The 23,512-nt window shown below is 45.7% G+C and overlaps 1 protein-coding gene across 10 annotated transcripts in view; it reads right to left on the bottom strand.

Annotated features, from left to right (window-relative positions):
- Positions 1-10,480: 10,480 nt before the first annotated feature.
- Tead1 (TEA domain transcription factor 1) overlaps positions 10,481-23,512 on the bottom strand; it is a 217,948-nt gene continuing 204,916 nt past the window's right edge. For 8 of the 10 annotated variants that reach the window (XM_063267472.1, XM_063267482.1, XM_063267476.1 and 5 more), the window contains 2 exons: positions 22,784-22,936; positions 10,481-18,519 (listed from right to left, as the gene is read on the bottom strand). In XM_063267472.1, coding sequence (XP_063123542.1) covers positions 18,406-18,519; positions 22,784-22,936 — 267 coding nt within the window. In that variant the 3' untranslated portion in view covers positions 10,481-18,405. Of the gene's footprint in view, positions 18,520-20,526; positions 22,937-23,512 lie in introns of those variants that run through there. The other 2 variants (NM_001198589.2, XM_063267471.1) reach the window with 2 other exon arrangements.

Genomic DNA, 23,512 nt, shown 5'->3' with positions numbered 1-23,512 from the left:
TCTCTCTGTCTCTCTGATTCGGTCTCTGTCTCTCTGTCTCTCTGTCTCACACACACACACACACACACTAAAAACTTTAAAAAAGAAACACAGGAGATGGGACATGGTTTTAAGCTAAGTTTTGGACACTTATGAAGGTAACAGCTTTTTGTGACTTCATTTCTACCTTCTCCTGACATTAAATGGACCACTAATCCCCTGAAGGATTTTCAGACCTTGAAAGATAGCGGATGGAGGTAAGTCTCTAACAGGACGGCTTTGTAAACAGACTTCTCTTGAGTAGACTGTATCACAAATCCAGTCTCTTTCCAACTCACTATTAAGACCAGGAGGGACCAAAAACTCAGTACCCCCTGTCCAGGCCCTGGGAGTCACTCAGTTTCAGGAGCTGGACCAATAGGGACTCAGATGTCAACTCCAAACATTAAGGACAGCTACATTAGGGACAGAGGTGACTCAAGTTCTCCAAGAGAGATTATTCCAAAAGAGAGCATGGGCCCATGGCTGTCATCTGCTACACGGTAACTCAGTATACATCTGAGGAAGAAAAAAGAAGCAGAGAAGGTGCCAGGAGGGCTGGAGGGGGGCATGGTGCGGGTATCTCTGTGAGGGAATCATGGCAGTGAGTCAGGGGCAGCCTGGAGTGGATTCAGAACTGGTGATGGAAGGAAGGAGAATGAAGCTCAGATTAGCAGCAGTGGAAAATCACTCAAACTCTAGATGGAGACATAAGTGGATGTACCCAGACCCAGGGACCGCACACACCAAGCATCCCTCAGACTGGACCTGAGGGCATCAGAAAACACAGAAAACAGATCTGCTGGTTCAGAGAAAGGACAGAATCCTGGCTTCTGCACAGCTTCTATTCTTAACTTCTCCTGGCCACACAGAACTGACAGGCAGCTGTCACAGGAGCCAGGGGAGGAGAGCTCATAAGGTCAGAGTCCAGGTGACAAAGAGGAAAGGCAAGGGTTGGGCATGTGCACAACTCACCGAGCCCCTGAGCTCACCGAGCCCCTGAACTCACCGAGCCCCTGAACTCACCGAGCCCCTGAGCTCACCGAGCCCCTGAGCTCACCAAGCCCCTGAGCTCACCTTCAGAGGCTATCGCTGCAGCCATGTGGAAAGGCCCTTAGCCTTGCTTCCTTTTCCTGGGGCTCTCTGTGGTCACCGTTCTCACTCTTCCTCCTCTGCCTTCTCTCTCCCTCCCCTTAAACCCCACCCCTCCTTCTGTTTGTTTCTGTCTTTGCTTTCTCTCCCGTTCTTTTCTAACTTTCCATTCTCTTTCTTCTCCGCCTTAGTTTCCCATCAACGAGATCATTGACGTCAAGGTCATTACACGTATTATGTATTACTTTCCAGTAAATATTTCCGTACAGCCAGCGACAGTAGTCCATCTCTGTTGGTGGATTCAGCCCCTGTGGTTTTTAATCACTGAGTCAGCTGCAGTTGGAGAAGAGCAAATGGACAATTTTAAAAATAATCAGCTCATGAGGTTTTTGAGTTGTATCCCAATTTGAATACTGTGATGAAAGCTCCCACTGCTCCATCCTCCCTGGGACATGACTGTTCCCTCTGTCCAGGTCACCCATATACCCCACCGTTTGCTACTTAGTAAGCCATCACCTTAGCTATGGTATATCTCCGTGCTTTTGTTTAAGTCACCTTAACTCTACCTAACAAAGATCGTGAAGCACAAGAACATCAGTTGTGGAAGGATCGATCAACTGTGGGACTCCGCGGTCATGATATATTTAGGACATATTGGAAGACACTGTGTAGACAGGGATCCATACCACCTGTGGTTTCACACACCCAAAAAGAATCTTGGACAGTGGATTTCTTGAATAGAAAGAGGGTAGACTATGAAAACACAGCATGACCCCTGTCCCCATTCCCACCGCAATGCCCAAGAAGCCCCAAATCCAAATGTCCAGATGTGTTGATAAAAATTAATCCAAACTTTCTTTACTCTGTGACTAGAATCAATGTACTGACTTCATGAGAAGACTCAGCAAGTAGAGAAAGTAAAAGACATCTACATCAAGAGAACAGGCATAATGTACACTTAGTAAGACTCCTGCTCACAGAAGTGATTACGGACACATCTGCCGGGTGGATGTCACTTGAACACAGCTACCCAAAGGCACTGAAGAGTGAACTCAGTAGGCAGGTTCGGGCATGAGGCAGAGTTGTTACAGAAGTGAGACCTCTCCCTGCTTCTGCTCTTTGAGCCCAGGGGTGGGGATGGGGTACCCCGTGGTGTATGGGCTACTGCTATTACCTGTGAAAAGCAGCCAGCATGTTGGTCCCTGAAACAGAAGGCTGCATTCAGAGCAATGACAGCAGAAGAGAGTCCAGGAAGGTAGGGAGCCTGAGTTACCCCACCACCAGCCCTCACCAAATGCTAACCTGCTCCTGCCGCTGGCTAACCCCTGAACTGAGCATGCCCAGGAAAAGATGAAGCATCTCGGCTAAAGACAAAAACACTTTAGAAAAAAGTCACTGCTACAAAATAAGACTGGTCAGAAGTCAGTCAAGTAAACCCCCATGAAGGTGGGCACGATGGTGCAGCACCCCAGGAGCAGGGGGGAACTGCAACAAATTCGGGGTGAGCTGGCTGCTGATGGGTGCCAGGCCAGCTGGGTCAGATCCTGTATTAGAAGTAAGGGAGGAGGGGCAGACAGACACATTTATCATGAGGGGAGAGGCAAACTGTCTAAATTTGCATGACGAGGTCCTGTAATTCTTTACAAAAACTATTCAACCTGATAAACAACTTTACCAACAGTGGATACAGGGTCAGCCCACAAGTCAACTAAATTCCCATGTATTCACAATGGGTAGATTAAAGTGGGATTTAAAAAAGAAGAAGAATCACATCTTTTAAAAAGATGAAACAGACTTCACTGAGGTTCAAGGCTTTTGCCCCTCAAATGGTCAAGCTAAGAAGCTGCAAAGACGGGGCTGGAGAGATGGCTCAGCGGTTAAGAGCACCCGACTGTTCTTCCAGAGGTCATGAGTTCAATTCCCGGCAACCACATGGTGGCTCACAACCATCTGTAAAGAGATCCGATGCCCTCTTCTGGTGTATCTGAAGACAGCTACAGTGTACTTATATATAATAAATGAATAAATCTTTAAAAAAAAAAAAAAAAAAAAAAGAAGCTGCAAAGACAAGCCACAGACTGGGAGAAAAGATTGGCAGTGGATCCGTCCAAGAATGGGCGTGTATCCGGACTGTGTCAAACCCTCCCAAGACTCAGGGACTAAAAGAAATAAACATGAGGAAAAGACTTGAGCGATCACTTCCTAATGAATGAGGAGCTAAGGGGCATGTGAAAGGCACTTAGTCTCACTGGGTCATCCAGGAAGTTCAAGTGAGAATCACAAAGAGATGCTATTACCTACCCACTAGAAGGCTAAATAGTGAAGAACGGCAACTGCCAATTCCGAAGAGGGCGTTCACTGCTGGGAGGCCTTGGGAAACGGCACGGTTGTGTGGAGAAATAAAGGGACAAGCTCTTATAAAGACACACTTGTCAATGACTCAACGATCCCCTTCTAGAAACACGGACACACGTCTACCAAAAGGCTTAGTGCAGACACCTCCCACAGCAACAGGCTACACTCAAGTACAACAGGTGGGAACGACTCAAATGCCCATCAGCTGGGGATTAGGAGTGCTTTGGGACGCCACTGTCAGAGATGAAAACGGAATGAACTGTTTATCGCTGTAAGAAATATCATTAATGACCCTGAAACACATTATTCCAAGTGAAAGAGGCGAATAGAAGGGACTTCATGCTGCATGTCGCCAATTACACAAACTCTCAGAGAAGCCAGAGGTAGAGAAACAGGACACAAACTGGTGCCTGCCTGCCTGCCTGAGTCTGGCGTTGTCCGGGGAGGGGATGGATGGCTTGCAGAGGAGTGGGAAGCTCGTGGTGGAGGTGGCGCGTTTGTGCTGTACTTTATGTGGTGATGGTTATGCAACTCAGTACAATTTTCCAAACTAATTATTTACTTCTAATGACAGCAAATTACACTTCTGAAAGGCTGGATTTAAAGACAGCATGGGTTGGGTGATGGCCCAGTCTGTAACCCCAGTGCTTTGTGGGGTGGAGGTGGAAAGAGGAGGCTCCTCAGAGCTGGCTGGTCAGCCAGTCTAGCTGGCCAGGGAGCTCCTGGTTCAGTGAGAGATCCTGACTCAAAGAATAAGGTGGAGAGCAGCAAAGGAAGCCCAGTGTCAACTCCTGGGACTACGTATGCATGTATGGGCGTGTGTGCTCATATACATTAATGCATGACTCCCAATTAATAAACACAATCACAGCTGAGAAGCTTGTCCTCATAGTTACAAGATACAGGTTCATATCTTCATGTCCTTTAGACTTGTGTAATGGTCCATTCTGTCAATAAATAATTAATGGGGATGGAGAAGAGATTCAGAGGTTGAGAGGCTGCATAGAACCCTAGCTTGGTCCCAGTACTTCTGTTAGGTGGCTCAACAACTCCCTGTAACTCAAGATCCAGGGCTCTGATGTCCTCTTCTGGCTTCCACAGTGCCTTTCTTCTGATAGTATGTGTTTCTCTCTCTCTCTCTCTCTCTCTCTCTCTCTCTCTCTCTCTCTCTCTCTCTCTCCTGGAAGTAGCAGGTGAAAGAGGCATCTCCTTCCTCTAAAACTGAAGAACAGAGAACTTATTTTTTGATAGCCTTATATAGGTTCAGGAAGGGTCTTTCTAGTCCAAAGGAGGAGGAGGGGGGGGAGGAGAAGGAGGAGGAGGAGGAGGAGGAGGAAGAGGAGGAGGAGGAGGAGGAAGAGGAGGAAGAGGAGGAGGGGGAGGGGGAGGGGGAGGGGGAGGAGGAGGAGGAGGAGGAGGAAGAAGAGGAGGAGGAGGAGGAGGAAGAGGAGGAAGAGGAGGAAGAGGAGGAGGAGGAGGAGGAGGAAGAGGAGGAGGGGGAGGGGGAGGGGGAGGGGGAGGAGGGGGAGGTCTATGAGTATTTCGGATTAAACAGAACCCATTTAATTCTCACATTCCCAGGTCTAGACCATGGTGTCTAGAGATTCTAAACGCTGATAACAGCCTCCCTATTGTGCAGATGGCCTCCTTTGTCTGTGATCCTGCATAAAGAAGGCCCTAACCTCTCCTGGTAAAGGCCCCAAAACCCCTTCACAGGGACCCTATCCACATAATTTTGTGCAACTGTGATCACCTCCCAAAGGCTCTGTCTCTGAATATCATCACAGTGGCTTGGAGTTTCAACATGGGAATGTGACAGGGTTGGGGACACGGCGGACACTGGATGTCATTGGATGCACCGGTCTATCTCATGTGATTTTGCTCCTTTTGTCTTCCATGGGAGTTATGTGTGCTGCTTTTCTAATGTTTAACCAAGCTTGCATTCCCTGGAATGGGCACCGTTTTGTCACCGACCATAATGTTTGCCCTCAACTTGCTGGTACTTTGACCTGTTTATACTTAGTAGTGGGATTACCCTATGGTTTCCCCTTCATTGCCCTGTGAGTGTAAGGCATTCATCTTAAACAACTGCAGGAGCATATTTAGAAACAAGTCTTGTGCACCATCTCAGATGCCCTTGGTTACCCTTCTCCCCCCTCCCAACCCCCATACACTTTCTACACCAGCCTTTCACTTTCAGACTTTTCACGGCTCACGACTCAGGCCATGGAGGACAAGCAGTAACAGCCCTGTTGGAAGACTGTCAGCCAATGGCAACTAGGAGACGGGGCCTTACCTGAGAAGCCAATTGCTCCCTTTTCTTTCTTCCATTGATAACTACAAGACTTTCTTCCCTCCTTGCCACATTTCCAGAAAACCCCAAATGCCAAGAATCATCTGCTGAGTGACCTCAGGTGAGTAACTCCAGTTTAAATTGCCAAAGCTGAAATATTCTCATCTATGAAACTTCCCAAGTACTGACATGAGGCTTCAGGAAAGAAAATCCCCATCTGACGAACAATGATGGGTCGGAGCCAACACTTACAACCTGTAAATATACTAACGATGTGAGAAAAATGCATGTGGGACAACGGTGAATCTCCTGCTGAGATTTGAGTCCCTTCTTCAATTTGTCTCATTATTACAGCCAAAAACTTAAAAATCTGAAATACTCTGGGTCCTATATGTTCTGGGTAAATGACATGGGCACCTCAAGGACTGTAAGGTGGCAGTCCAGAGTGACACATGACCCATGTCAATGATGTCTACTGACTTCGGTGTCCCTCTCGTTCACCCTGCCCTGAGTGTGCATCTCCTATACATTAGCAGCTACACTCTTATTCAGACTCCGCATTCTAGAAGATCTAGGCTTTGAATCCTGTATAGAAGAGGACAGGATTTTATCTGTATTTTAAGCTTTCTTGGCATAAAAACTTAGTAGTCTGCTTTTACTATCTGTGGTATTTAGTGTAAACTCTGTAGCGACGTCCCATTCCCCTGTTGTTGTTTTGGCACTGCTCCAAAACTGAGGACTTCCCTGTGTGATATCTGAAGGATAAAGTTTGAACTCTGTTGACCTATTTGATTCCTCATTAGCTTGCCACAGTTACCACGAGTCTTTTTCTCTCCCTTTCTCCACCTCCTCCTTTCCTTCTTGTATTTATTTTGCTCTTTAACTTTGGGAAGTGAACACCTGGCTCAGTCTTAACCTCCCTTTTTTACACAATGTTCTAGAAGTATTAAAATGCATGCATCCCAGAGACTAATTTGTCTACAACACACACGTGCGCACGCGCGCGCACACACACACACACACACACACACACACAGTGGGGCCGGGGGGGGGATCCCCCTGCCTCTGTCTCCTAAGTGCTAGGACTAAGGGTGTACGCTATTACCACCTGGCTACATTCTATATATTTTAGTATGCGACATTTCCTTAACTTTATTTTTGCTAGGGTCTCACACTAGTGTAGCCTATGTTGACCTCCTAACTTTACTAAGACTATGCATGAGCTATCAAACTCCAAGGCTAATTTAATTCCCGTGGCGTATTTTTCTTATGAGTTATAATTGTTTACACACACACACACACACACACACACACTCCTTTAAAGACCCTCTCTATATTGATTTCTACTTCAGTTGCATTAAGGCCAGAAAGCATTCTACTCTAGCAATACTTTACATGTAGAGATGCGCTTAAATTGCAAGTATATGGTTTCCGGTTGCTCCTTTAAATTTGAAAAAGCAGGGATAGACTGTACAGTGTTCACTAATGCAAAATCTCTATACACTTCTTCACATTGCCTTGTTTCATTGATGACTTAGGAGAAATGTGTTTGATTTGAGGTAGCTTCTTATTTTTGTCACATGCCCATTAAGACACAATTATCAAGAGGACACTTAAATTTGGAACACTTCCCCCAAGATCTGCCCCAGTTCCTATTACTGCTTCTACACTAAGGGGTAAATCCTCACTAAGGTCCGGTCAGAAAAGTTGGGTTCTTGCTTATGGAAGATGGGGATCGGCAAGGGCTACAGGACTGGCCCAGTCTGAATTCCTCCCAACAGGAACTGGGAGACTGCCTTGGAGCAAGTCTTGAGAACATGAATCTGGGCTGGATTATGGATAGACACAGGTAAACTGGGTGCCCTTCTGCAATTCAGGTATTAATGTTCCAATGGAAACCAGGCGCTGTTTCCAATGTGCTGCTGGGAAGCCCCTTGATGCTTGAAAGAAACTATGGTCAAGACCATACTCCTGGGACAGATTGATAACTAGAGTGGAAACTAGAGTGTCCACCTTCCTATGTGCCAAAGACCTGGACACTGCATTAAAATTATAGTCAGTGGGGACCTGGTGCTGAAACTTGGTGGCTTGCAGTCAGGGACTTGGTGACAGAGGATACTGATATGGAATTGTATGGAGCTATCAGATGGCAGCACTCAGCTGCCGGACTCAATGCAGAAATGACTACAGGGGTCAGGTATGTAACCAAGGAGTGCAGCCACAGTGATCTAGGATGACACTAAGCAGACAGGGCAAGCCAGGGGCGAGAAAGAGTGCCAGCCACTGGATGCACTGCCTGGCTGCTTTAGAAATCAATGTTCTGCCTGGGTGAGGAGATTAGCTGCTGCACTCAATCAAGGCCACCATTCCTCAGGTTGGAGGGATTACTGAGCTCATTTGAAGGACCTGAGTTTGACCCCAAGAACCATCACTATAAAATGAGATAAATGTAGCAGGATATACTTGGGAGCCTAGCCCTGAAGGGGTGGAGACAGGAGGATCTCTAGGACTCACTGGTCAGCCAGCTTCATCAGCAAGCCTTAGGACCAAGATTATTCCAAAGGAAGCGAATGGTCCTGAGGGTGATACTGAGGTTGCCCTCCAGTCTATGAACACCCACAGAGGCGCCCCACCCCCCACTTTAAAATACCTCCTTTGTTCAACTTGTCCAGAGCTGAGCTTGTCCTGTTGATGGAAAGGGAAACTGGGTGGCTTGAGGGAGTTACAGTCAACCACTCACCAGGGCATCCACTGTGCACCAAAGAAAGAGAAGCTACCCTAGGATTATTGAACATACGGACTTTTTTAATGGTGCATAGTGGGGTGGAAAGTTTTCCCCCACACACTGCAAAAGGCCAGAAGGAATTCTTTTAGATTCTGTGGATTACAGGGTCTTTGTCACAGTCAGCTCTGCTATGGGCGTGAAAGAAGTCATGGCAGTAGACTAACAAACGGTAATGTCTGTGTCCCAGTGAGACACTGCACGGGCCAGTTTCCTGACCGCTGGCTTTGGGTATGGCCAATATTCATAAAAATTCCGTACGTACTTGAAAATAGTGTATAGCTGCCAGCTGTGCACTACATCACTTTGTACTTAAGTCCATTAGAACATGCTTATCCAATTGTGCGTGCGTGCGTGCGTGTGACCGTTTACACCCACTATGACTATCAGTTTATCCACTTTACTCTGTAGCTAGGCTAAGGGGCACATGTTAGTTTTTGCACTTTATTCCACACCAAACTTGTACCAATGGGAAGTAATCCTCACTGGCTCTAGTCAGAATTTATACCATGAGTGAAGATTAATGAAGTTATATTAGTTTTCTTGTTGGGCTTTGCTTTCTGTATTTTTATTCTTTTAAGATTATTTACACACTAATGGAAATCCATTCGTTCTCTCCTTCCAACCTGTGGGTCCTGGGGATTGAACTCAAGTAGCCAGGCTTGGTGGCAGGTGATTTTACCCACTGAGCCATCTTGCTAACTCTATTTATCTTCAATCTTTCTCTGGTTTTTACATTTTTATTTGGTCCTTTAACAATAGTACAAAGTACACATTTTAAGTCTTATCCTCTTAGAAGTTAGAGTGAATGAAAACATTTGCTGGAGTGTCAGGCTGTTTATGACAACCGGGACGAACTCGATGAAGGCTTTGGCCAGAAGCAGGGCATCTTTGCAAAGTTTCACAATTTCCCACTATGGACTTTGACTGGGTTTCTGTCAATCACTCAGTAATTCTACCATAATAGCTAATTTGGCTTTCTATGCTTGTGCTAATTAGTACCCAGAGGCAGTGTGGCAGGAATTATGCACCAGGAATCCCCAGTGATGCTTTGTCCCCTCAGATCCTGGCTTGCCCTGCCCTATGCTCCTCACTGCTGTTGGTTCTCCTGCTGTTTCACCACCCAGACCTCAGTGCAGTTGGGGCCTGAGCTCAGGACTCAACCAACATTCAACTGCAAGAAAAGTGGCACTGAGTCGGAAGCTCACAGTGCACCTATCTCTGTCCCGGACTCCCTGTTCCACCGTCCCTGACCCCTGGCATGCGCAAGCAAGTTAACAACCTAAGAGCGTGTGCCTTTTATTCTAAGGCTATTGTGATTCAGAGGAGAGAAGGCTTCTTGGGGTGTGTCTGCCATCCACAGACATGCTAAGCTACTGTACAAAACTTTTGTTGATTTTGGAAGCAGGTTATCCTCAAAACTAAATATGTAGCTGAGAGTGGCTTTGAACTCCTGATCCTCTCATCTCTACTTCCGGTGTGTCGGGATCAAGGGCGTGGGGCACTTCACCTCAGGTATTCTGTGCTGAGGTCAGAACCACAAGGCCTGTGTGTTCACTAGGCAAGCATTCTACCAATGAGCTCCACGGTCAGCCCACTTTAACAGCACACGGAAGACAGACAGAACAACTGATTTGGGGCTAAGAAACCCTGTAGGGAATACCTAAAGCTATAATGGTCCGGCACAGTGGACACAGCCACAGCTCCAATCCCCTTCCGGCCACATATTAACCACATACAGGGCACATTTGAGTAGGCAAGATGGCTCAATGAGGAGAGGCACTGATGACCCAAGTCCAATTCCCAACACTCATACAGTGGAAGGGGAGGACTGAGCAAGCCATTGACTGATGTGGACTCCCCACCCCAACAAAAGTAACTTAAGAAAAAAGAAGGCAGATTTGATTCTTAACTACACAGACTATTGCAGATAAGAAAGGTGACCCACACTTTTATTTTCTTTATTTTTTCATTGATACCGTATGGATACAAAGTTTCTAGAAAGCTACAAAATGTCTACCACTTTATCAAGAAGGCATCAAAATGTGTCACTTTGCAAAGACATGAAAACACCTGCAGGAACTGACACAAAAATAGCATTTTTAGAGCGATGAAATAATTGCACTTAAACTGTCATGGGTATTAAAGTTATCACACATATGTACCGCCAAAGCTAGAATACATTTGTTTTGTTTTGTTTTTTTTACAAAGCACTTTATAAAAAAATTCTCTGCACACAAACCCTATAATTTTCATATAACTATCATACTAAAGATAAATTCACTTTAAAGCCAACACTTAGAACATTTTCTTAAACAAAAAGGTACCAGTACCTAAACACAAACGTTAACGAATACAAGAATACTGTACTGCTGGGAGGTTTAGCCGATGCCTTTTGAAGTTTCTGCGAACAGTTTAAGAAACCCTGGATGAGCCACCTCACCCTCTTCTCTCCAATCTCCCCCAAGAGGAACCCAGTCACCCAAAGGTTCAGGCTCTGGCCCAGTCCCAGCAGCAGTACAGCATCAAAAGAGCCACTGACCAGATGAAATGCTTATGCCACAAGCCCATCCTATACACTTTACACGAGAGACAACAGAGAAGCCATGAAGTCACTTAGAATATGAAGAAACACACACGTGGCAAAAACCAATTTACATAAAATTTGAGCGTATCAAAGAAGTAAAGGCTTTTCAGGTTTTTTAAATGTTACAAAAAGAATTTTTTTTTTTTTGTCATTTTTCAGGCACGTACTTTTTTTGTTTTTACTGTTTTTTTTCCTTGTCTGAAGTCATAAGCCCACTGAAAAAGGTCTAGAGAAGTTGATCTTCCAAGGAGGTAACGGGAGACGTACATCCTTTTTTTTTTTTTTTTTAAAGAAGTGCAGTTAATAATCTACTTTACACATTGAAACTAATCACAGAAAACAATTAATTTGAAAAATAAAAACACAAAACTCAGACAGGTTTTCTAACATGATGGATGTGTGGGTTCTGCCTGCCTCTCTTAGAGAGAGAAGAGAGAGAATGCCCGTGGTAAAAACGACGAGGGTCAGACTGAGCAAAGCTGGAGTCTAGTGGGACCTGACCCCATGGCCGTGAATGAATGAGGGCGGGAGACACACACAAATGCTGCTTTTATCTAAAATGATGTAGTGTGGGGCACAGGACCCAATGCAGATTCACAGAGAAAACAACTTACGGCTTAGGAAGGAACAATAAATACAAATATCTCATCTTAGTTAATGGTGCATGACTTCAGTGAGGCCTACCCTTTGCAACACAGTAAATTTAAAACACAGAACCTTCATTTTTAAAAGATATAAGCGAAGAGTTGAGGAGAGAAAACTACCGCAAACAAGACAGCAATGGCTAGAAAGAGGCACAAGAGAACACGCATTTGACTAAGTTCTTCAAGTTGTGGTGTGTCCCTGCCAGGGAGGAGTACAAGACAGCAAACTACTAACTCTAACCTGTGCTGAGAAATTGTCCTTTTCATTTGATAGTTGTTTTTCTTTAAAACAAACAAACAAAAACAACAACAACAAAAACCCAAAACTGGACTTTTATACATACTCACAACTTGGGGTGGATACAAACCACTTGGGCAGCTTCAGGGCCCAGAGTGGCTATTCCTCAGACACCAGAAGAGACCGAGAGAAAGTATGGGGTAGAGTTTTGAGGCTAACTTTCAAAGTTGTCTGTCATTACTTTTAAACTTAGATCAGCAAAGGAAGAAAAAAAACAAAACACCTATTTTTTTTTCCTGGCTTCTTTTTGCCTCCTTTGTTCTTTTTCCTTACTGTATGGGGTTTCCAGGTGCAGAAAGGTTTTACTCTAAGCTGACACACACTTCACAGAGTTGGCTGAGGACTAGAACATCCTTGAAAATGCCGAGTTGCAAATGGTGTGCTCTTCCAAAGTCTCTCACAGCACATTCGGACATCCGGAGCCAGCAAAACTGCCCAAAGACACTGCAATGACGCAATGAACCCATTTTTAATTTTTGTTCTGCACTGTCATCTCAATTCGAGGCTTCCAACAACCAAACGTGTAGGCAGGCAAGTGCGCACTGTCCTTCAGGTGGACGGGAGTCTCCACAGTCTGGACATGGACACAGGGGGAAGGCAGAGCCATGGTGTTCGCCCACTGGCCGGGATTCGGGTGCTTGTGCGCAGATTCCTTCCCAGGGATGCAGAGCTGGGCGATGAGTTGGTGGACAAGCCGGGGAGAGGTGGCACACACAGACACAACAGTTCGCAGGGCTCCCGGCTGCCACGCTGTGCTGTATAGGACAGTGGTGGCAGGGTTCCCCGCTAGCAGGCAGGGACCACACGGCAGGGACTCACAGCAGGCAGGGACCACACGGCGCTCTCATGAATACAAGCCTGCAGTTGGTTATCCATCCCGGTTAACCAAAGGCATTATGGTGATCTCGAAATATTTTTGGTCTCTCTACAAATTGTCGTTATCATGGTGGCACTTTCTAAGCTGGAATCTCGAGCCAAAGGCACTTTCAAGCTGGAGTGCAGAAGATTCGCAAATAGCTAAGTATTTGGTCATGGACTGAAAAAGGCATCGATGAAAAGGACAATGCTCTTCAGGGTGAGCTGCGGAGCGAGCTGCCGCCTTTAGTTTTGGTATGGATGTGTACGTGAGAGCAAGGTCAAAGGGCGGGCTTGGGTTCTGATTCAGGTTGTTTGAAACCAAGTCATCCGCTTCCTATAGAGCTGGATTTAAAAAACGGGCGTTTTTGAAAAAACAAATGGGAACGATTTTGGCTTGTCCTGCTTCTGATACGGGGCCAATTAGCAAGTGGACACCCAGAACAGGCTGAGTAAAGGCTGGCGGCTACAAGGTATTACTAAGGCACTGCTTTACTGGGAGGCTTTGGCAGCGGTGAACTGAAAACTATGAAGAGTAACCGTAGTCAGAGAAACGCTTCCAGCTTACAAAAGGGCTCACGGTTCCCAGGCAGCCTGCCACACCGGCACCCTGCGACGCGGCTTCTCCAAGGTTTAAGGCTTTTCAGAAATGACACGTGCAGGGCTTAGCCACAGAAACATCAACATAGAAGCCAGCAATTCAAGCATCCTCCTAATGTCACAGCTGAGGACACCAACAGGTATTCTACCCTTCCTTAGGACAGGCGTGGTACGCCAGAGCACATACAAAATTATACAAATTACAGGTACCTGGTTTGTAAAACTGACCATCGTGTGACTTCAATAATATATGGTTGTATAAAAAGGAAGGCTAATGCCACCGTGGTATTGAAGCCTAATGAAGATCTGGATCTAAAAGTCCCCTAAAGAATTTTAACACCAAGGGTTCTCTTTTGGCTGGTGTGTGGGCAGGACTTTGCTGCTGGGATGTGTGATAAAAAGAGATTTGACTCAAAGCCTGTGGCTGGAGAACTGTCTTCTGAGGAAACAAAAGGAGTATCAGCTTCGCCATCTGCTTGTGGTCCCCAGACAGCTACAGGATGTCTGAAATGCCCCTGTCCGTCCATTCTCAGGGGTCACTTAAGCACAGAGCACCAAGGAAAGATGGCTTCCACCCAGGAGAGGCCAAAGATGAAGGAGAAGCCTTCCCCCTTGTCCTGTGACCAATTAGCTGGGAGTCTTTGGACCAGGCGCCTGTCGGCCCTTCAAGATGAAGGGGGATGGACTGTGCACTCTTTTAGCTTGAGTAGGGGCACCTTCTGGAACAGAGCCAGACATGCTCCGCCCATAAAGAGGGAGGAGCTGCAACAGAGGGCACGGAGCATGAGGCAGACAGCACAAGCGGGGGAGAGGAAGATAGAACCAGTCGGGAAAGGATGAGGAGGAGACCGGCCGGGTCAGGAGAAAGAACCAATTCGGGGAAGGGATTTTCTCTTTTTAAGCCCTGGGAAAGGGTAGGCTCTAAGCCAAATCAGGAATGCTCTTTAAATGTCAGATGGCTGCAGGGAGGGTGCTGGCTAGTTGTCCCCAGCTGTCCCAGACAGGAGAGAAAGAGTGGCAGGAAGAGGTGGTGGCTGTGCAGGGTAAGCCTCTAACAGAAGAATGCAGATGGAGTAATGTGGCTACTTGCTTCTTCCTAACTTAAAGGGGTGGGGGGTGGGGTGTCACGTAATAGGAAAGATTTCATAGATCCGAGAAAAACTGGTTTTCAACATGCTAATGTGACCAGAAAGAGAACGGGCAGCCATTTTCAACTGAGGATGAACCTTGCACGACCCAGGGCAATGAGCTGTGAAGACTCGGAAGTAGCCAGAAATTCTATATCCTCTTAACCACACACAGGGCATGGCCAATTACCTGGTCCAAAATGTCCCTGGCCTCCAGTTAGGTGGACTCTGGGAGGGGGGGGGGGGGGTCCTAGGACATGTTCTGAAGAAGCTTGGGTTGACTTCATGTCTCTTTCATTGGAAAGTGGCTAACAAGATGAAGACATTATGTCCATGACAGATCTGTCCCAGTCACTGTGAGACAGGACTGGGGTGGGGAAGGTGAGGGCAGGGCTCAGCAATGGCGTCCATAAGCTTTAGGAAGCTGTAAAGAGGGCAGATTAGAGCCTGGGATTAGAGGTTAGAACACAACCTCTCACCCCAAACCCAGCCTTCCACCTAGGAAATAAAGCAACTTTGGGATGACTGGGCCACTGATTAGACAGGGAAACTCTAGAAGACTTACAGATATAGCTACCAGCGCTGAAGACAGAGCAGAGAGCTAAGAACAGGAGGTGGGGTGGGGTGGGGTGTATGGAGCAAAACAGTGTCTTCTGGATGGGACAGGGCCATTGTATTCATAAACTCTAGCGACCATGAAAGCAAGCTGATCAACATTCCAAGGCTGAGGAACTACTGACAGTTGATGGTTCTGGGGGAAGAGAGCTCAAAGAATGTGGTTCCTGGCAGGCTTGACTGTGTTCCAATGGAAGTCCTGTCACCCATGAGTATATGTGCAGCATAAATTGGCCATGGTTGGTGTGCTGGCAAGTTTTACGTCAACATAAGCTATAGTCATCTGAGAAAAGGGAACCTCAATTGAGAAAATCTCTCCCTAAGAAATGGCTGTAGGCAAGGCGCAGGGCTTTTTATTAAAGCAGCAATGGGGGGCGGGGTGAGAGCCCACTGTGCACAGTGCCATCGATGAGCTGATGCTGCTGATGGTCCTGGATTCTATTAGAAAGCAGGCTGAGCAAGCCGTGAGGAGCAAGCCCTCCTTCATGGCCTCGGAATGAACCTGTGGTCTGAGGTTCCTGCCCCAATTTCCTTCAGTGATGGACTAGGATGTGGAAACGTGAACCCACTTTATCCTGCAACTGGCTTTGGGCACTATTAACATCATAGCAATATAACTCTAACTAAGAGTAAGGTTATTTTCTTTTTAAAAGCAAGAAAGACAGAGAAGTTGGGAGGGGTGGAGATATGGGTAGGGTGCAAAATAAGAAGGTAGGGAGGGAGTGTGGGGGTGAATATACATTAAAGAACTTTATAGCTGCTTTAAAAGCAAAAAGTAAGTCAGGTCATCCACACCCCCACCTCCTACGGCTCCAAAAGTTGTTAGGAGGAGGACCAGACAGTGAGGCCACCCTGGCTCTGTGAAGTCTTACTCTCCCACTGCCAACCACTGTCCTCTAGCTGGTACGGAGAAGCAGCTCCTCTCCTGAGCAGCAGACCTCTCCCCATCACATTCTGGGATGACCTATAGCCATAGAAGATCATTTGTACCCACTGATTCCTATCTTCCTGGTCGAGAGACATTGGGGGTTCCCCCTGAGGAAGGACATAGGAAATCAAAGCTAAAGAAACCTCCCTAAGAGGATTGTCCAAAGATTAATGTCACATCCAGAAGACATCTTTAAACACCTGGTCTGTAGACAGATAAAGGGGAGAAACTCAGGGTAGCCATTCCTTTGAGGGCTGGCTTAGAAACAGAACCTAGGCAGTTCTCCTGAGGAGAAAAGGTGCCCCGCTGGCTTACATAAGGGAGGCACATTGCGAATGGCAAAATCTTCTCTGGTCTTCCCAGGGATGAGGGATGCTGCTGGGAGGAGACAGAGTCAATCCATGTGGCTCCTTTAACTACATGCCAGCCACACCCACCCACTGATGACCAAAAGCTGCCAAATGTGATGTAAGCAATCAGAGCCGATGCAGGGACAAAGGCGTGTGTGTGTCCTGGATAGAGCAGGTGTGGGATTCTATTTTATAGCCTTAGTGCAAAAAACAAGCCATGATTTTTATTTTCTTAAGGTAAAAAGTTTGTACCATGTTCTAATGTGTTTACATACTCCTAGCAGTGCTCACACGTGTGAGTGTGTAAAGAGACCCTTACTTTCCTCTTACCTTCCCTGGGAAGTGGAGGGTAACCTTTCTTGCTTCCCCAGTGAAGAAGCACTTAGGGAAGTAACCCGAGGCTGGCCACATCAGACCAACTCTGCTGGGCAATGCTTTGGAAGATTCTCCTGATAAGAGAATGGGGGAATCTGCTTCAAAATGAGAGAGAGAGAGAGAGAGAGAGAGAGAGAGAGAGAGAGAGAGAGAGAGAGAGAGAGAGAGATCAGGCGAGCGAGCCACTGAGGCTTATGGACAGATGCCCTTAGAGAATATATATCCACGTCTATAATGCAGACCAAGAGAGGCGATGAGCAAACTGACAAGAAACAGGAGCTCAGAGAGCTGAATATGCACATGTGTGTGAACACACAGCTATAGTCACAAGGGCCGCCATGCACACTGGGTTACCAGCAACATCCTATTCACAGGCTGGGGAAGAGGCTTGTGACAGTGCCATTCCGGGGAGCAGAGACACCAAGCCTGAAGAGCCTTCTGCTTGCTCGGTTGATGACAATTTTCTTCCAGCCACAGGATTCTGCAACCTTTGCAACTCACAGTGCAGTATTCATGCCAATTTTAAATTTTGCTATTAAATTTCAGTGGTTCAAATGTGAACTTGTCTCGATAAAAAATGCGGTTGACCATATAATGTGACTGCACACACGAGACTGTAACATCGTAAGCCTAGACTTGTTGCAGTGTTATCTACTTATTGCAAAAAGAGCCATCTCGTCCTTCTCATTAAATAATGAATCATCACATTAGTACAATACAATCTTACACTTTTAAATAGACTATATATGTTAAGGAAAAGGGGTGATGTTTTCCTCCTTTGTAACACCTGTTTCAAGAGTTTAATGAATTAGGGTATTAGTTTTAACCTTGGGGGTTGGGGGAAGGTACAAATTTGTCTCATTAGGATATTTCAACCAAGTATGTCTTAAGGCTATAGTTTAACATTTGGTTTTAAAAAGAAAGAAAGATTTCATTTAAAAAATAATTTAGTGAATTACATTCTTCCATAACTTCCACCCTAATTAGTTACAAAGATAAGTCTAAAGAATCTTAGTTTTCCTGTACTAATTTACATTTATATTTAAAGATTAATTTTACTTGTATCTTAAAACAAGAATTTTATGTTGGAAAAACACGAAAAGAACTAAATACATTTGTATAAAGGCAGTCAATGCCCCACGGCCAATCCTCTGCCTCAGTATTTTCTACCACAACATGAAACAGGTCTGCAGAGAGGCTTAGCTTAGGCTGGTAAGATTCACCTTCCCCAAGGGATTGTGGTTTGCAGATCTGAGGAATACACAAAAAACTGCATCACAACTTCACAGCTACAGTGATAGCATGAACACATGGAAAAAAATAAGTTCACTCGAACAGGATTTAGAAAGGTCAGGGTGGGACCCGGGGGAGGGCCAGGGTAGCACCCTGTGTGGTGAGGTTTACAGTCAGTCGTTCGATAATGGAGAGTGTGTGTGTGCACATATGTGTGTGTATATACAGATATCTCTCTATATAAATAACCGGTTCAGTCCTTTACAAGCCTGTAGATGTGATGCTGTGCTCCATGCTCACTATTCGATACTTCAAACACACAGGCCATGCAGAGCAGAGTCTCTTGTGTATCCCTGTTTGTTACCACCTGTTTAAAAAGAAAGACATATGTACCATCAGGCCACATAGATGACAGCACGGTCAATCTGTGCGACACGCAGATTACAAGTCTCACTGGGACCCCACGAATCCCACCTGCTGCTGTTGCTGCTGCTCTCAGCTGACACAGGCTGGCCCTCTCACAGTGTGTTAGGAAATACCCATTCATTGCCCCCATGGGTTTCTCTTCCTCACATCTATGATCTTAGAGCCTCTTTCAGATCTGAGCTCTGGCTCTCCTCCTCATACTGGCCTGAGGCCCCCATGCTACCTCAGAAGGAACATTTTGAAGGACAATCTGATCAAATGTACCTCACAACACTTCAGTGGTTCTCTGTGACTTTCATGTTGAAAAACATTTTGAGCTTGAGTGCCTTATCTAGCTTGTCAGGGGCCTAATTTCCCCTCTGCAATGGTCTGTTTCACCCATGTAAGTTTCTCTTGCCTCCAAGCTCAAGGTCCCTGACCAAAAAGAATAAAGGCTCACTTCTGATTTTCTCCATGGAGTTCTGTGATTCATATAGACTGGTGTTTTCCGATCTCCAGCTCCTCCAGTGAACTGTGAAGAACTGAGACCATGTCTCTGGCTAACCAGTTCAGGCATGGTGCAACATGATCAAGCATCTGCTGAGCGAATAAAACCTATGACGGCCACCAATGCTGTGTGCCCACTATGTATCTACCCCAGTATAAGATGCTTGGCACAGACCTCACAACTCTGTGACTGGATGCTACTGTTCCATGGCGCAGAGGAGGCTGAGGTGCCATCTGCTCAAGACTAATGGGCTCTAAGCTGCTACCTCACCTACAGGTCTTCCCCACCTCTGAGCTAGGTCACATCACCTCAGTGCTATGCCCATGTCTGCAGGACACTGGTGATAATTTTAGTTTCCATCTGTCTCCTGGATGAATGCCTGCCTCCCTCATCTGACCCTGGGATGGCTGCCCAACTCAACCAGTCCGTCCCATTATTCCTAGCACCTGATACCCAGGTATGCACTCAGGAAAAAGTCTTACTTGCTTGGTAAATATGGAAAACGTTTGCTTATCCTTCAACACACACACCTTCCTCACCATTCCTGAGAGTCCCTCCCCACCTATCTCTAGACTTTAATGGTGTCTCATTCGGAAATATTCAACAATCTAAATGACTGTGTATCTATCTTAATCTGCTCATTTTCTTCCTCGACTCAAAGGCCACAAGTTAGCATGGCACACTGTGATGGTAAAATCACTTCTCAGGAGCCCATGGTGCAACGGAGGGAATTTAAAGATGCTCACTGGTCATCCTGGAGGTGAAGAATACAGATCTGAGTGAGCCATTTACTAATGGAGACAGCTATGGAGACTTTAAATAGCTTATCTGGGCACATAGAGAAAGCTTCAGTTCAAGCTTTCTGATTTCATGACTTACTCACCATGTCATAGGGATTCCTTAGCCACAAAAATGATACTGTAGTTCACGGTGAGACTTTTACAGTAACAGTTACAAAGGTTCCTGAATTATCAGATATATCCATTTTCTTGTAAATCCACTCCGTCAGTCCATCCATCCGTCCATCCTCAGGAGTTAAAAACCCAGGAACTGATGTATAGTAGGACAAGTTCCCTACCACTGTGAATCCCTAGGCTTCTTTTCATTTTGCTTATATTTTTTTTTTTTTTTTTTTTTTTTTTTTTTTTTTTTGGTTCTTTTTTTCGGAGCTGGGGATCGAACCCAGGGCCTTGCGCTTCCTAGGCAAGCGCTCTACCACTGAGCTAAATCCCCAACCCCCATTTTGCTTATATTTTATTTGATTTTTATTTTCTATGTGTGAGTAGTTACCTACAGGTGTGTGTGTATGCATAACATATACCTGGTGCCCTCAGAGGCTACAATCAGAAGACTGTTAGAGCCCCTAGAACTGGAGTTACAGATGGTTATATGACAAGTGTAGGAAACTGTAGGAGCAAGTGCTCTTAACGGTCAAGTCAGCTCTCCAGCCCCATCTGTTCATTCTTTTTTTTTTTTTTTTTTTTTTTTTTTTTTTTTTTTTTTTTGGTTCTTTTTTTTTTTTTTTTTTTTTTTCGGAGCTGGGGACCGAACCCAGGGCCTTGCGCTTCCTAGGCAAGCGCTCTACCACTGAGCTAAATCCCCAGCCCCTAAATTATTTAGTAGTAGTTTTTTTTTTTTTTTTTTTTTTTTTTTGGTTCATTCTTTATTTTAAGGCAGGGTCTCACTAAGATGCCTAGGCAGACTTGAATGTGCAATCCGTCTGCCCTGGCTTCCTCAGCAGGTGACATTTACAGGCCTATTCCACTAGGGCAAGAAGGCAGCAGGCACATGGTTCACCTTTGTCCTTCCCGCCTCTGCTTGGGGCTCTCACTGCCTTTATGTGTTCACCTCAATCCCAATGCACAGGATGCAACCAGACAGCCTAGCCTACAGGTCACGGGGATCTTAAATTGGCCCAGTGACCCACTTTTACTTAGCAAAGTGGTGGCCAGCAGCTGCTAACAAGAGCTAGAAAGTACAACTTCTCCTGTCTATCAATTGGATGTTTTGGAATCCTGAACTCCACTGTTTTCTAAGGCAATGATATTATTTCTAACAAATGTTTCTTGGAAATTATTAATTGCTTATATCAAAATACTTTAACTGCTTAATGACACTTTGCTGTTGTTTTGAGAAGGGTTTCCTATAGCCTAGCTTGGCTTTGAACTCCTGACCTTCCTGTCTCCATTTGCCAAATGCAGGAATTATATGTCTGTGCCATTATGACTGGCTTTAATGACTCATTTTAACCAAACCCAGTGAGGTCGGGGATGGTGGAAGTCATATGTCCCAGAGGAATGTTTGCTGACAGGTACCTAAGCTCTCTGACAATTAGGGGCCTGGCTTTGACATCTGAGGGCCACATTCAATTCCGCCAGGCCCTCTGAGGCAGAGTCCAGACTGGTGCTATCATAATCCTCGACCTGCAGTCACAAATTCCTGCTAAGAGAGGTGGGTGGCTACCAGCTAAGAATTCAAGTCACTGCATGGTTTTAAAATCTAGAAAAGAAGACCACACTCCCCACCTGCTCCTGAGTGTTAAGGCCTGCAGTGGCACGCACATGTGTGTGTGTGTGTGTGTGTGTGTGTGTGTGTGTGTGTGTGTGTGTGTGTGTGTTTAGGCCAGAGTTTGATCTTGCAAGTCCTCCTTGCTCACTCTTCTGTCTTACCTAATTCAAAATTTCCCTTTTGAAGATGTAATCTCTATCTAAATACAGAACGCACTGATTAGACTAGGCTGGCCAATGGCCTCCAGCCAATGAGCTACCCATTCCCACTCTCCCAGGGCTGGGGACTAGAGGCAGTGCCAGGAGCCCTCACCTTTTGTGGGGCACAGAAACAGTACTCAGCCCTCATGTTTGTGTGGCAAGGTCCTTACTACTGAACCATCCGCCCCAGTTCCCACAGTCTTAGACTGCAGCAGGATACAGTTCAGAGACTGTGCCCTGTCACTGCTGACTGGTCGTCTTTTACCAAAACGATACTGGGGACTCTGAAAGACGGTTTTCCCCAGACTCCCAGGCTCTAAGCTTCAGGAGCAGAAAAGCAGTAAGTTTATCTCTAGACAAAGTCAAGCTTGTATGCAAAATCCATTCACAAATGCTGATCCTAGGTCTGAGCTCTGAGATACCAGTCTCTGATGACAGTGACTCCAAACGCTGACTATGCCATGACCACCTAGGTTTGCATGGCAAGGGCCTTTACCTGTGCCACTTTGTTGGCCTGTCTGAAGATAGGGTTTCACTATGTAGTCCAGCCTGCCCTCAATCTCCTGATCCCCCTGCTTCAGCCTCCTAAGTGTGGGGATTACAGGCAAGTACTGCCACATAAGGCTTAAATCAGTCTGTCTTCCTTCCTTTCTTCTCTCCTTTCTTTCTTTTTTAAAAGGGAAGGGATAGGTAGAAAGGAGTCTTTCAAACCAAACCAAAACAGTACACATCTGATGGAGAACCAACACACCAAGTAAGGGATCCCCTGGATAAACACTCAGGCTCCCCGTTCTCCAGCAGAGAAATGTGGGCCTTCAGAGGTTGTAGGACCACAGGGTGCCCTTACCAGCCTCTCAGGAGAACTGGGTTCACTGAGTGTACTTTGGCATCCTGACCTTCAAATGTACCCTTGCTGAAAACCTGGCTTCCTTCCCACCCACCTTCTTCACTGTCCCCAACAAGCCTCAGTGCAGGCTCTACCAATGCCAACCGGGAGAGACAAATATTACCAATAAAATGGTGAAGTTTTCCAAAACGCTGTTCATCATATATTTCTCTGGTAGGTGTTTAAGCTTGTGGATGAAGTTGATCATATATTCACACATTGGTGAGCGGTTTATTCGGTACACGAATCGGCCATTCTCGAACCTCGCATACTCCGTCTGTGAGGAAAAAGAGGTTTGAGTATCTTTATACTTCCAACCAGAGAATGGCTGCTTTTGAAAGGACAAACTTTTCAACATGAGTCATCTATTGACAAGCTCTGTCATTTCTGTGGATTACTTAATCAAAAACAAACCTTACCTCTAAATTTACAGTCAGGCACAGAATCCATTATTTTTCAAGTTTAAAAAAATGCTGTAAAGGGTGATCTTTAAAGCAAGACAAATCCTTTCAGTAAAAGTGTGCGTGGGCTGGAGAGATGGCTAGGGCTGGAGAGACGGTTCAGCGGTTAAGAGCACCCGATTACTCTTCCAGAGGTCATGAGTTCAATTCCCAGCAACCACATGGTGGCTCACAACCATCTGTAAAGAGATCCGATGCCCTCTTCTGGTGTATCTGAAGACAGCTACAGTGTACTTATATATAATAAATAAATAAATAAATCTTAAAAAAAAAAAAAGAAAAAGAAAATAAATTTAAAATATTAAAAAAAGTGTGTGTGTGTGTGTGTGTGTGTGTGTGTGTGTGTGTGTGTGTGTGAAGGGGGGAGAAAGTGTGTGTTCCAATAATCCTAA

This window comes from Rattus norvegicus, chromosome 1 (assembly GCF_036323735.1).
Source record: "Rattus norvegicus strain BN/NHsdMcwi chromosome 1, GRCr8, whole genome shotgun sequence".
Classification (NCBI taxonomy): Eukaryota; Metazoa; Chordata; class Mammalia; order Rodentia; family Muridae; genus Rattus; species Rattus norvegicus.
The sequence above is the reverse complement of the archived record's forward strand: the minus strand, read 5'-3'. Positions and strand labels throughout refer to the sequence as shown.